Source organism: Ranitomeya imitator, chromosome 2 (assembly GCF_032444005.1).
Source record: "Ranitomeya imitator isolate aRanImi1 chromosome 2, aRanImi1.pri, whole genome shotgun sequence".
Classification (NCBI taxonomy): domain Eukaryota; kingdom Metazoa; phylum Chordata; class Amphibia; order Anura; family Dendrobatidae; genus Ranitomeya; species Ranitomeya imitator.
The window spans coordinates 683,716,753-683,730,970 of NC_091283.1; the positions used below are offsets into that span (position 1 = coordinate 683,716,753).

At 51.7% G+C, this 14,218-nt stretch overlaps 1 protein-coding gene across 1 annotated transcript; it reads right to left on the reverse strand.

Moving 5' to 3' along the window:
• Positions 1 to 2,978: 2,978 nt before the first annotated feature.
• Positions 2,979 to 9,515, reverse strand: ZNF503 (zinc finger protein 503). Its single transcript, XM_069753062.1, has 2 exons — positions 8,826 to 9,515; positions 2,979 to 4,890 (listed from the first exon to the last, which is right to left on the reverse strand). Exons 1-2 carry the CDS (start codon positions 9,060 to 9,062, stop codon positions 3,523 to 3,525), a joined length of 1,605 nt encoding a protein of 534 aa, XP_069609163.1. The 5' UTR covers positions 9,063 to 9,515; the 3' UTR covers positions 2,979 to 3,522.
• Positions 9,516 to 14,218: the final 4,703 nt, after the last annotated feature.

A 14,218-nucleotide genomic window follows, 5' to 3' on the forward strand; every position in this document is an offset into this window, starting at 1 on the left:
ATATAGCATGTATTATACAGTTTTCACTGTTGTTTGTATGTGTGAGTATATATACACAGTCCAGTGTTTTGTGTGGTGCCATGTATGGCATAGGATGGGCTTATTATTATTCATATTATCGTTCCTGTTATTCTGTAATATATAGCAGCTCTGACATAGAAGTACAGAACAGTGACCACCAAGCACACAATGAAACAGTTAAACAATATAACAACTAGTACTGGGCGTTTCGGGTCTATGCAGCACATTATATGGTGAGATCTCTAATTATATAGCGGCATTAAATATCAGTGTGTTCTCAGGATACTGTTTTGCCTGTTGTAATGCCGGATCCCGCGTATTCTTGTGCTCATCTCTCCTGGTCACCCTTTATTTTTTATTTTATTGGTTGGCTTGGAGAATACTTAATCAATGAGATTTGGAGAAGCTGAGAGTGTGTATGAAGCATTGCGTCTTGCAGTCAGGTCCAGGTGTGTGTGTAACGGACTTACATGGCATGTACTGAGCATGAGTGTGTGCCAACCTGTGGGCCCCAGCTGGGACTGCTCAGCATCCGCAGGGGGCATAAGGGGTGTCAGCTGCGTGTATCATGGGGTAGCAGGGTGTGTGCCCCAACCTTTGTATCAAGAAATGCAGTTCTCTAGTTCCACCTACAAACAGGACCATATCCTGCTCCACAAGGAATAGCATCCCAGCAGGACACGTGCCTTTCATTTCCCTGAATGATGATCAGAGGTATTAACCTAAAAGGAACTGTCTGTCACCAACTAAGCTGTGGGCTTCTGAAATAAGCATGGCATGATGCAGGCTGTATGTATATATATGGAACTGCAGGCACATTCTATATCACACTCACCTCTGCAGATCGCTGGAGTCCTAGTACACAGACTATACATAGCCACACACATTCTGCGATATAAACTGTGCAGTCGGCCTTACACCTCAGTACCTACAGCTGGGCACCGCCGGCCTCAGTACCTACAGCTGGGCATCGCCGGCCTCAGTACCTACAGCTGGGCATCGCCGGCCTCAGTACCCACAGCTGGGCACCGCCGGCCTCAGGACCTACAGCTGGGCATCGCCGGCCTCAGGACCTACAGCTGGGCATCGCCGGCCTCAGTATCTACAGCTGGGCACCGCCGGCCTCAGTACCTACAGCTGGGCACCGCCGGCCTCAGTACCTACAGCTGGGTACCGCCGGCCTCAGTACCTACAGCTGGGCACCGCCGGCCTCTCTACCTACAGCTGGGCACCGCCGGCCTCAGGACCTACAGCTGGGCACCGCCGACCTCAGTACCCACAGCTGGGCACCGCCGGCCTCAGGACCTATAGCTGGGCACCGCCGGCCTCAGTACCCACAGCTGGGCATCGCCGGCCTCAGTACCCACAGCTGGGCACCGCCGGCCTCAGTGCCTACAGCTGGGCATCGCCGGCCTCAGTACCTACAGCTGGGCACCGCCGGCCTCAGTACCTACAGCTGGGCACCGCCGGCCTCAGTACCTACAGCTGGGCACCGTCGGCCTCAGTACCTACAGCTGGGCATCGCCGGCCTCAGTACCTACAGCTGGGCACCGCCGGCCTCAGTACCTACAGCTGGGCACCGTCGGCCTCAGTACCTACAGCTGGGCACCGCCGGCCTCAGTATCTACAGCTGGGCACCGCCGGCCTCAGTATCTACAGCTGGGCCCCGCCGGCCTCAGTACCTACAGCTGGGCACCGCCGGCCTCAGGACCTACAGCTGGGCATCGCCGGCCTCAGTATCTACAGCTGGGCACCGCCGGCCTCAGTACCTACAGCTGGGCACCGCCGGCCTCAGGACCTACATCTGGGCACCGCCGGCCTCAGGACCTACAGCTGGGCACCGCCGGCCTCAGGACCTACAGCTGGGCACCGCCGGCCTCAGTATCTACAGCTGGGCACCGCCGGCCTCAGGACCTACACCTGGGCACCGCCGACCTCAGGACCTACAGCTGGGCACCGCCGGCCTCAGTACCTACAGCTGGGCACCGCCGGCCTCAGTACCTACAGCTGGGCACCGCCGGCCTCAGTATCTACAGCTGGGCACCGCCGGCCTCAGGACCTACACCTGGGCACCGCCGACCTCAGGACCTACAGCTGGGCACCGCCGGCCTCAGTACCTACAGCTGGGCACCGCCGGCCTCAGTATCTACAGCTGGGCACCGCCGGCCTCAGGACCTACACCTGGGCACCGCCGACCTCAGGACCTACAGCTGGGCATCGTCGGCCTCAGGACCTACACCTGGGCACCGCCGGCCTCAGGACCTACAGCTGGGCACCGCCGGCCTCAGGACCTACACCTGGGCACCGCCGACCTCAGGACCTACAGCTGGGCATCGTCGGCCTCAGGACCTACACCTGGGCACCGCCGGCCTCAGGACCTACAGCTGGGCACCGCCGGCCTCAGGACCTACAGCTGGGCACCGCCGGCCTCAGGACCTACACCTGGGCACCACCGATCCATTAATGACATTGATCGCAAAGATCCAAGAAAGTGAAAATACAATTCTGCCTTGTGACAAGAACCTTCCCACAGTAGAGATTGTGCTGGTTATGTGTCATTGATTTCCAGAATTTGGCATACTTAGCAGCATGCTTTGTAATAAAATGATATGCAAATAAAAATAAATATGTGGAACTATGTTTTGTTTCTAAACCCTTCCATGGCTAATTGAAGAGAAAAAAAAAGTATCCCTGTATATAAAATAGGCCTTTGCTATTATTTTTGTTTTTGTACACCTCGAAAGGAAGGCAGAAAGAAATGCACAGAGCAATCCGAATCTAGTTGGGTGTTTTCTAGTTAATTCCTTATTTCTACACCAGTAATTAGTTATGGTGACAGAAATGATGAGAATTAGCATGGTCACATCTGCAGACTGGATGCGCCACGTAGAATAATAATAATAATAATAACAAGTTGAACAAGCAGGGCTCCACAGAAAAGAAAGACGAGTCAGATGTAAAGCAAATATAATGTTCTTTTTTAATATTTGAAAGCAATACACTGTGAGATTGGTACAAGATGCAGAATGGCCGCTGGAGGGTGGAAATGACAAAACAAAATAAGGCAAATTAGGGATTTTTTCTTTGCAATAAAATGTTTTGTTGATGTTTTCTCCCAGAATACATACAAAAAAATACCAATGTATTCCTTTTTGTTTTACTGTTTACACCGTAAAGATAACTGGAAATGGTGCCAAACCGCTGGATGTAAGAAACATGCACTGGATGGAGAAGGATTTCTGCGGGACATGAAATAAGATACAAGAGAAGCCGTCATTAGAAGGACGTAGAGATGACATGCCGGCCGCCCTGCCGGGAATTGCCGGCCCAGAAATGCACTTTTGGAGGCGTCCTGCTTGGAGCTAACAGAAATAAATACGTGTCCATGGATCCGTTCCTCGGATGAACACCAAAATCTAGGGGAGGTTTGTTTCATTAGAAAATAAAAAAAAATACCTAATTCTGTCTGTAATGTCCAGTTGAGCGGAGCCTCGGCGCCAGTCACTGGTAGCCCAGAGCAGAGGCTGTGGTCAGTCTTTGGCCATACAGTGCATATGGCGAGTAGTAGTGTCCTGTGGCTGCAGGCACTGGCACGGGGGCCCCACCTGAAGGCAGGGGACTCTTGGAGTATGGGTGGTAACGGCTGCTGCTTAGTCCCAGGGGGTGGTGGTGGTGAGGACTGCGCAGGGTAAGGGGGCTAGAAGAGGCTCCGGCGGGGGGCATGTGCATGTGGCAAGCCATGGCTGCGGCTGCCAAGGACGAGGAGCTGGGGTACCCAGGTAACAGTTTGTCCGCTGCCCCGGGGAAGGCGGTGTGTGTCCGCAGGTGGCCAAGCAGCTCCTCGGAGGAGGAGAAGCGCTTATCACAAGGACCCGTGGCCGAAACCCAGTTACAGACATGGGGCAAGGGGTCGTTTGGAAGCATAAAGCCGTAGGGGTAGAGAGGGTGCCCAGGTAGAGACGGCGGGGAGACTCCATGCAGTGCGTGGCTGGGGTACACAAGCGGGTGGTATCCGGATTTCAGGTCGTGGCTGCAGGTGGCACTGGCGCCCAGCTGGGAGGTGCAGTGGTAGCTGAGGCAGTACGGGTCTCTACACAGGCTGGCAGTCATTACCGAGGGAGGCGATGCCCCGGTCAGGGGACTAGATGCCGATTTACTGGAGCACCCCAGGCTGCTCAGCTGGGCACCCACTAATGAGCTCCCCTTGGTGGGATCCAGAGAGACTCCGTGAGCCAGGAACTGCGGGGGGTACCCGGCGTAGGCTCCAGATAGTGCTCCTGGGTAAGACATGCCAGCCGGAGGGAGCGGGAACACACTGTGTCCTGGCTTGTAAGGGGACACCGGGGCCACCAGGCCGGATCCGAGCACCGAGGAGGCCGGGGTGGGAGAAGGAGCCGCAGACAGGCTCTTACAGCCCGCGGCTCCCTCCGGGTGAGTCTGCGGCAGCTCCGCGCTCAGCCTCCCGTGCGCGCTGCCTTCGGACGGGCCGCTCTTCGCGCATTGCTCCGTCTCCTTCTTGTCCCCGCTGTCCCCTGAGCTCTTGGGCTCAGACGAGGGCGGCGGGGTCCGAGGTGAGCTGGGGCTGCCAGTCCTGGGAGTAAACGGAGGGCAGGCAGCGCTGGGCACTCGGAAGCCGGACTTGTCCCCGGACGTGGGCTCCTTCTTTTCCGGGGGCTTGGAATAGGGCTTGAAGCTAGACTTGTCCTCTGCACCGATGTCGCTTAGCTTAAGCGGCCCAGACTTTGTCTCCTTGTCAGCGGCCGTGGAGGATCCGGTCACCGTGGACAACTTGGATGGTGTGGGGTCCGGCTTTCCGATCTGGGAGCAGGTCTGGGCGAGGAGGGCGAGGGGGCTCTTCTTGGCGTCCAGCTGGGGAGGGGGTGAGGAGAGGAAGAGCAATTAGACTGGGTCACATTTTATCCCAATTACATGGCAGTTCTCATACACCCCCATCCAGTCATCACTCACATCATGCCACACATTAGAGCAGCTGCGCCCGGTGCCAGCCCGCACTGTTACTGCCTGATCAGCCTGATAACAGGCTCTGTACCAACAGCCACGTGTCTAAAGGACCCTGCACCCACAGAAGAACCACCTCAGGGCAGGAGAAAGGGTGCCAGTCATTCTGTCGCCCCAAATCCCAGCTCCACATGCAGCCGAGAGTCGCCAGGGATCTGGCTGCCGGGGCTCTACCTGCTGAAGCTCTCCCTGCCGCTGCTCCGGAGCTCTGCCTGCCGGGGCTCTACCTGCTGAGACTCTCCCTGCCGGCCCGGAGCTCTACCTGCCGGGGCTCTACCTGCTGATGCTCTCCCTGTCGGCCCGGGGCTCTCCCTGCCGGGGCTCTACCTGCTGAAGCTCTCCCTGCCGGCCCGGAGCTCTGCCTGCCGGGGCTCTACCTGCTGAGACTCTCCCTGCCAGCGTGGAGCTCTACCTGCCGGGGCTCTACCTGCTGATACTCTCCCTGCCGGCCCTGAGCTCTACCTGCCGGGGCTCTACCTGCTGAGACTCTCCCTGCCGGCCCGGAGCTCTACCTGCCGGGGCTCTACCTGCTGATGCTCTCCCTGCCGGCCCGGGGCTCTCCCTGCCGGGGCTCTACCTGCTGAGACTCTCCCTGCCGGCCCGGAGCTCTACCTGCCGGGGCTCTACCTGCTGATGCTCTCCCTGCCGGCCCGGGGCTCTCCCTGCCGAAGCTCTCCCTGCCGGCCCGGAGCTCTGCCTGCCGGGGCTCTACCTGCTGAGACTCTCCCTGCCAGCCCGGAGCTCTACCTGCCGGGGCTCTACCTGCTGATACTCTCCCTGCCGGCCCTGAGCTCTACCTGCCGGGGCTCTACCTGCTGAGACTCTCCCTGCCGGCCCGGAGCTCTACCTGCCGGGGCTCTACCTGCTGATGCTCTCCCTGCCGGCCCGGGGCTCTCCCTGCCGGGGCTCTACCTGCTGAGACTCTCCCTGCCGGCCCGGAGCTCTACCTGCCGGGGCTCTACCTGCTGATGCTCTCCCTGCCGGCCCGGGGCTCTCCCTGCCGGGGCTCTACCTGCTGAAGCTCTCCCTGCCTGCCGGGGCTCTACCTGCCGGGGCTCTACCTGCTGATACTCTCCCTGCCGGCCCGGAGCTCTACCTGCCGGGGCTCTACCTGCTGAGACTCTCCCTGCCGGCCCAGAGCTCTGCCTGCCGGGGCTCTACCTGCTGAGACTCTCCCTGCCGGCCCGGAGCTCTACCTGCCGGGGCTCTACCTGCTGATACTCTCCCTGCCGGCCCAGAGCTCTGCCTGCCGGGGCTCTACCTGCTGAGACTCTCCCTGCCGGCCAGGGGCTCTCCCTGCCGGGGCTCAACCTGCTGAAGCTCTCCCTGCCGCTGCTCCGGAGCTCTGCCTGCCGGAGCTCTACCTGCCGGGGCTCTACCTGCTGAGACTCTCCCTGCCGGCCCAGAGCTCTGCCTGCCGGGGCTCTACAGACTGAGGCTCTGCCTGCCGGCCCAGAGCTATGACTGCCGGGGCTCTACCTACCGAGGCTCTCCCTGCCAGCCCGGAGCTCTGCCTGCCGGGTCTATACCTACTGAGACTCTTCCTGCCGGGGCTCTACCTGCCGGCCCGGAGCTCTGCCTGCCGGGTCTCAACCTACTGAAGCTCTCCCTGCCGGCCCGGAGCTCTGCCTGCCGGGTCTCAACCTACTGAGGCTCTCCCTGCTGGCCCAGAGCTATGATTGCCGGACCCCTACCAGCTGAGGCTCTCCCTGCCGGCCCGGAGCTATGACTGCCGGGGCTCTACCAGCTGAGGCTTTCCCTGCCGGCCCGGAGCTATGACTGCCGGGTCTCTACCAGCTGAGGCTTTCCCTGCCGGCCCGGAGCTCTGACTGCCGGGTCTCTACCTACTTAGGCTTTCCCTGCCGGCCCGGAGCTCTGACTGCCGGGTCTCTACCTACTTAGGCTTTCCCTGCCGGCCCGGAGCTATGACTGCCGGTGCTCTACCAGCTGAGGCTTTCCCTGCCGGCCCGGAGCTCTGACTGCCGGGTCTCTACATACTTAGGCTTTCCCTGCCGGCCCGGAGCTATGACTGCCGGGGCTCTACCAGCTGAGGCTCTCCCTGCCGGCCTGGAGCTGTGAATGCCGGCACCAAACACTAGAAAGTTCTTCTCTGTCCCAAAAGTATGTTATGTAGAAATGTGGATTCCACTTTATGGGACTTTTCCACGTAATGACCGACAGCTGCTGAGCTATTAATCACCTCCAGATTCCCGCCACTAATGGGATTCAATAAGCAGAATTTAATAATAACCACAGAAAAGCGCAGCTATCAGGGGGCAAAGAGTGATCAGGACACCCGACAGCAACAGGACAGAGAGAGGAGTGCAGATTGTGTTCTATATAGTGAAAATGACATTACATATAGTGAAGATATATTCTATATAGTGGAGAATACATTATATACTGGTTAGATATACTATATATAGCAAAAACATATTCTATAGAGTGAAGATATGTTACATATGGTGAAGAAATATTCTATGTAGTGGGGAATACATTATATATAGGCAATCTATAGTCTATATAGTGAAGATAATTTATATATCGGGAAGATACATTCTATGTATTCTAGGTAGTGGAGAAATATTCGAAATAGTGGAGAATAGAGTATACATTATATAAAGTGAAGATACAATATATATAGGGAAGATATATTCTATATAGTGAAAAATAAATTAGATATAGTGAAACTATTCTATATAGTGGAAATATAAACAGTGAAGTTATATTCTACATAATGCACATATTTCATATTAAATATAGTGAAAAATATATATGTAGTGAAAAGTATATCATACATGGTGAAGAATATTTTTTTAGTTTGAATATTATATATAGTGAAGGGTATATTGTACATGGTGAAGAATATTTGTTTTAGCATGATTTTATATATATATATATATATATATATATATATATATATATATATTGAAAGGTATATTATATTATACATGATTAAGAATACTTATTAGTTTGAATATTATATATAGTGAAGGGTATATTATACATGGTGAAGAATATTTGTTATGAGCACCATGGAATCAATGGTGCTATATAAATAAATAATAATAATAATATATAATATATATATATATATATATATATATATATATATATATATATATATATATATATATATATACATACATAATAAAACAAATATTCTTCACCATGTATAATATACCCTTCACTATATATTTAAACTAATAAATATTCTTAATCATGTATAATATACCTTTCACTATATATATATATATATATATATATATATATATATATATATATATATATATATATATATATATATATCTTGAGAAAGGTCTGTACCCAGGACCGAAACGTCGCACATGGGCTATTATAAAGCACTTTATAATTTTGGATTTGGTGTGCTGCCCCAACTTTTTGGTATATATATATATATATATATATATAGTGAAGGATATATCACATTATACATGATTGGGAATATTTTTTAAGTTTGATTATTATATATAGTAAAGGGTATATTATATATAGTGAAACATATTCTATAATTATTATAGTGAACTTTTACACATAGTGAAGAATAGATCTGGTACAGTATATACGGATGACTATATTATATCTAGTGAAGAATATATAATGTTTTATTTATTGTGAACATTTAGAATAATAGAAGGACTAGACTTTGTGGAAAAAAAGGCCTAAACACTAAAATCCCAACGAGGCTCTATCCAGGGAGTATGAGCGGATTTGGCGCCCCCCACGGCTCCGTATTGCGCAGGCTGGCACAGGGGGCTTCTTACCTCTATGGGGCTGACCGGGGTGGATGGCAGCGGCTGCAGGTACTCGGGGTGGAGGATGTGTCCACTGCGGGCTGTCAGCATCTTGAGCACTTTGATGGGCAGCCGAGCGGCCTGGCGCAGGGGGTCGCTGGGGGGCACCGTGTGCACGAACGCCCGGGTGGCAGCCGGCAGTGATCTGCTTCTCTCCCGGGCTGAAGGACTCACACAAGTTGCAGACGCCAGCGGCGCGCAGATCATGTCCCCCGCACAGGCATTGGGGTGACGGCGGCAGGGGAGACACCCCGGAGCTTCGGTCCTGAGAGGAGACAATGATCGGCCCTGGGAACAACGATCCTAGTCCAGATCGCCCGACGCAGTCTGTGCCCCAGGTCGGTATCCAGCAGCTATATCCGTGTGGAGGCAGGGAATGCGGTGTGTGGCCGCGCTCCGTACAATCCAGCCGTGTATCCCGGGCAGGAGCCGCGGTCCCCGCGCCCTCTCCTGGTGCAGAGCGCGCAGTGTGAGCAGCAGCCGCACTTCTGCCAGACAAACTCACTTCAAAAGCCTCTGAATTAGAGCGGAGATTAAAGCCTTTGCCGCCTTCCAATCAAATAGGACCCCGAGGTGATTGGAGGGTCAAGGGGATGTGACGTCCCCCTTCTCGCTGCCTCTAATGTTCTGCTCTTTCTTTCTGTTCCCCCCTCCCTCCTCTCGGTGGTATCTTCTCTTTGCTCACAGCGCTGGCTTCAGATTACGTTTTATGGTTCACATCCCCTACCGATTAATTTTTTTCAGCCATACCATTCCCTTGTCCCAGATCATTACACTGCAAGAAGAAGGCAAGCTGCAATGCCTGTCACCTCATCGATGTCTGCAGATCTACACTATGTGGTCCTCCTATATGGCCTATATGACCAGTCCTCCTATATGGGCAAGTAGGATCAGCCCTCCTATATGGGCAAGTAGGATCAGCCCTCCTATATGGGCAAGTAGGATCAGTCCTCCTATATGGGCAAGTAGGATCAGTCCTCCTATATGGGCAAGTAGGATCAGCCCTCCTATATGGGCAAGTATTATCAGCCCTCCTATATGGGCAAGTAGGATCAGTCCTCCTATATGGGCAAGTAGGATCAGTCCTCCTATATGGGCAAGTAGGATCAGTCCTCCTATATGGGCAAGTAGGATCAGTCCTCCTATATGGGCAAGTAGGATCAGTCCTCCTATATGGGCAAGTAGGATCAGTCCTCCTATATGGGCAAGTAGGATCAGCCCTCCTATATGGGCAAGTATTATCAGCCCTCCTATATGGGCAAGTAGGATCAGCCCTCCTATATGGGCAAGTAGGATCAGTCCTCCTATATGGGCAAGTAGGATCAGCCCTCCTATATGGGCAAGTAGGATCAGCCCACCTATATGGGCAAGTAGGATCAGTCCTCCTATATGGGCAAGTAGGATCAGCCCTCCTATATGGGCAAGTAGGATCAGCCCTCCTATATGGGCAAGTAGGATCAGCCCTCCTATATGGGCAAGTATTATCAGCCCTCCTATATGGGCAAGTAGGATCAGCCCTCCTATATGGGCAAGTAGGATCAGCCCGCCTATATGGGCAAGTAGGATCAGCCCTCCTATATGGGCAAGTAGGATCAGTCCTATATGGGCATGTTTGATCATTGTATATGGACATTTAGGATCAGCCCTCATATATGTACACGTAAGACCAGTCTTCCGATATGGGCACGTAGGATCAGTCCTCCTATATGGGCATGAAGGATCAACCCTTCTATATGAGCATGTAAGACCAGTCTTCCTATATGGGCACGTAGGATCAATCTTCCTATATGGGCACGTAGGATCAGCCCTCCTATATTGGTACATAAGACCAGTCCTCCTATATGGGCAAGTAGGATCAGCCCTCCTATATGGGCACGTAGGATCAGCCCTCCTATATGGGCACATAGGATCAGCCCTCCTATATGGGCACATAAGACCAGTCCTCCTATATGGGCACGTAGAATCAGTCCTCCTATATGGGAACACAGGATCAGCACTCCGATATGGGCACGTAGGATCAGCCCTCCTATATTGGTACACAAGACCAGTCCTCCTATATGGGCAAGTAGGATCAGGCCTCCTATATGGGCACGTAAGACCATTCCTCCTATATGGGCACGTAGAATCGGTCCTCCTATATGGGCTTGTATGATCAATCATCCTATATGGACATTTAGGATCAACCCTCCTATATGTACACGTAAGACTAGTCTTCCGATATGGGCACGTAAGATTAGTCCTCCTATATGGGCATGAAGGATCATCCTTCCTATATAGGCACATAGGATCAGCCCTCCTATGTGGGCACGTAAGACCATTCCTCCTATATGGGCAAGTAGAATCAGTCCTCCTATATGGGCTTGTATGATCAATCATCCTATATGGACATTTCGGATCAGCCCTCCTATATGTACATGTATGACCAGTCTTCCGATATAGGCACGTAGGATCAGTCTCCCTATAAGGGCATGTAGGATCACCCCTCCTATATGGGCACATAGGATCAGCCCTCCTATTTGGGCACGTAGGATCAGTATTCTTATATGGGCAAGTAGGATTAGCCCTCCTATATGGGCAAGTAGGATCAGTCCTCCTATATGGGCACGTAAGACCATCCACCTCTCGTGTCTCCCCTTTTCCTCATAGTTTGTAAGCTTGCGAGCAGGGCCCTCATTCCTCCTGGTATCTGTTTTGAACTGTATTTCTGTTATGCTGTAATGTCTATTGTCTGTACAAGTCCCCTCTATAATTTGTAAAGCGCTGCGGAATATGTTGGCGCTATATAAATAAAAATTATTATTATTATTATTATTATTCCTCCTATATGGGCACGTAGAATTAGTCCTCCTATATGGGCATGTATGATCAATCATCCTATATGGACATTTAGGATCAGCCCTCCTATATGTACACGTAAGACCAGTCTTCCAATATGGGCACGTAGAGTTAGTCCTCCTATATGGGCATGAAGGATCAGCCCTTCTATATGCGCACGTAAGACCAGTCTTCCTATATGGGCATGTAGGATCAGCCCTCTTATATGGGCACATAGGATCAGCCCTTCTATTTGGGCACGTAGGTCAGTATTCCTATATGGGCAAGTAGGATCAGCCCTCCTATATGGGCAAGTAGGATCAGTCCTCCTATATGTGCACATAAGACCATTCCTCTTATTTGGGCACATAGGATCAGCCCTCCTATATAGGCATGTCAGATCAGTATCCCTATATGGGCACGTAGGATCAGCCCTCCTATATGGGCACGTAGAATCAGTCCTCCTTTATGGGCACGTAGAATCAGTCCTCCTATATGGGCACATAGGATCAGCCCTCCTATATGGGCACGTAGGAGCAGTCCTCCTATATGGGTACATAAGACAATTCCTCCTATATGGGTACATAAGACCAGTCCTCATATATGTACGGTTAGAATCAGCCCTCTTATATGGGCACATAGGATCAGCCCTTCTATTTGGACACGTAGGATCAGTATTCCTATATGGGCAAGTAGGATCAGCCCTCCTATATGGGCAAGTAGGATCAGTCCTCCTATATGGGCACATAAGACCATTCCTCTTATAGGGGCACATAGGATCAGCCCTCCTATATAGGCATGTCAGATCAGTATCCCTATATGGGCACGTAGAATCAGTCCTCCTTTATGGGCACGTAGAATCACTCCTCCTATATGGGCACATAGGATCAGCCCTCCTATATGGGCACATAGGAGCAGTCCTCCTGTATGGGTACATAAGACCAGTCCTCCTATATGGACACATAACACCAGTCCTCCTATATGGGCACGTAGGAGCAGTCCTCCTGTTTGGGTACATAAGACCAGTCCTCCTATATGGACACATAACACCAGTCCTCCTATATGGGCACGTAGGACCAGTCCTCCTATATGGGTGTCCTCCTATTTTCACGCCCTAACTGATGGGCGTGAGTCAAGGGGGTTTGTGGCCCCACTGTGCCACGAACCAGACTACCTTGGAAGGGGCGTGACTATGATAGCTGCCTTGGTTTTCACTGGAGCCTCTGATGGTGAGGTCAGGCTTGTCCAGCAGGCAGCTGCCAGGTGCTCCTCCAGGGTGGTGTCTGGCTGTGGCTGCTGATTCCACTTGGAGAACAGGAACACTAGGACAGGTGTGAGCATCAGGTAGGACTAGCAGATGAGCACGGATGAAACTCAGACGAGTAGGCTGGCACGGCTGAGACACAAGGCTGGCAGATACACAGGGCTGGCAGGAGCGGCAGAGACACAGGGCTGGCAGGAACGGCAGAGACACAGGGCTGACAGGAACGGCAGAGACACGGGGCTGGCAGGAACAGCAGAGACACAGGGCTGGCAGGAACGGCAAAGACACAGGGATGGCAGGAACGGCAGAGACACAGGGCAGGTTAGTGTGGTGTATGAAGGAACAGGGACCTGTTCACACTTTAGGTGCAGGTAAGGAAACAAGCAGGAAGGAATGAAGTATGAAGGAACAGGTTGGGACCTGTTCACACAGGAGATGCAGGAACAAAAACAAGCCAGAAGGAAAGGAGAATGAAGGAACATGTAGAGCAGCAAGAGATAGGGCAGCAACAAAAGCTAAGCAGAGCAGAACCGCAAGGATTGTAGAGAGGAGCTGCAGCAAGAGATTACTAGAAACACATGGGCTACTTGCACATTGAACAAATCTGTAGGAACATGTTCACACCACCAAGAAACTTTAAGACACAAAAGAGCACAGTGAGGTCAAAAATACTCTGTTGTAAAAAAAAATCACAGTAATAAGCGAGTGCTAGTCAAAAGATAGAAAAAACAGGGTAATTAGTTGATACGTTTTTTTGCAAAAAAATGTATACTAAGCTACTCTACAAATCGTCAAGGTATACCTATATAGAGCAGCCCTAACGAATGTATATAATCCCTATCTGATGTATTTAAAAACCTGATCATCTGTATAGTACCTGTATAAGCAGGGTTCAGAGAGGGAATATCCATGTGGACCTGCTAGATGGAACAGCTTTAGTGCAAATGACCCACAAAGGAGTGGTGGACTCCCCAGTCTTGTTGCTCTTTTGTGTCTTCAAGTTTCTTGGTGGTGTGAACATGTTCCTACAGATTTGTTCAATGTGCAAGTAGCCCATGTGTTTCTGGTTCTATAATTGTTCTCTTATTTCTACAAGACTGGGGAATCCACCACTCCTTTGTGGGTCATTTGCACTAAAGCTGTTCCATCTAGCAGGTCCACATGGATATTCCCTCTCTGAACCCTGCTTATACAGGTACTATACAGATGATCGGGTTTTTAAATACATCAGATAGGGATTATATACATTAGTTAGGACTGCTCTATATGGGTATACCTTGACGAT

What these genes read in the sequence shown, in the direction of transcription:
- ZNF503 (XM_069753062.1), bottom strand. Translation starts at nt 9,062, where the DNA reads ATGATCTGCGCGCCGCTGGCGTCTGCAACTTGTGTGAGTCCTTCAGCC. An exon ending in CCCCGGTCAGCCCCATAGAG is followed by an intron (nt 4,891 to 8,825) that starts GTAAGAAGCCCC and finishes CCCCCTCCCCAG; the next exon opens with CTGGACGCCAAGAAGAGCCC.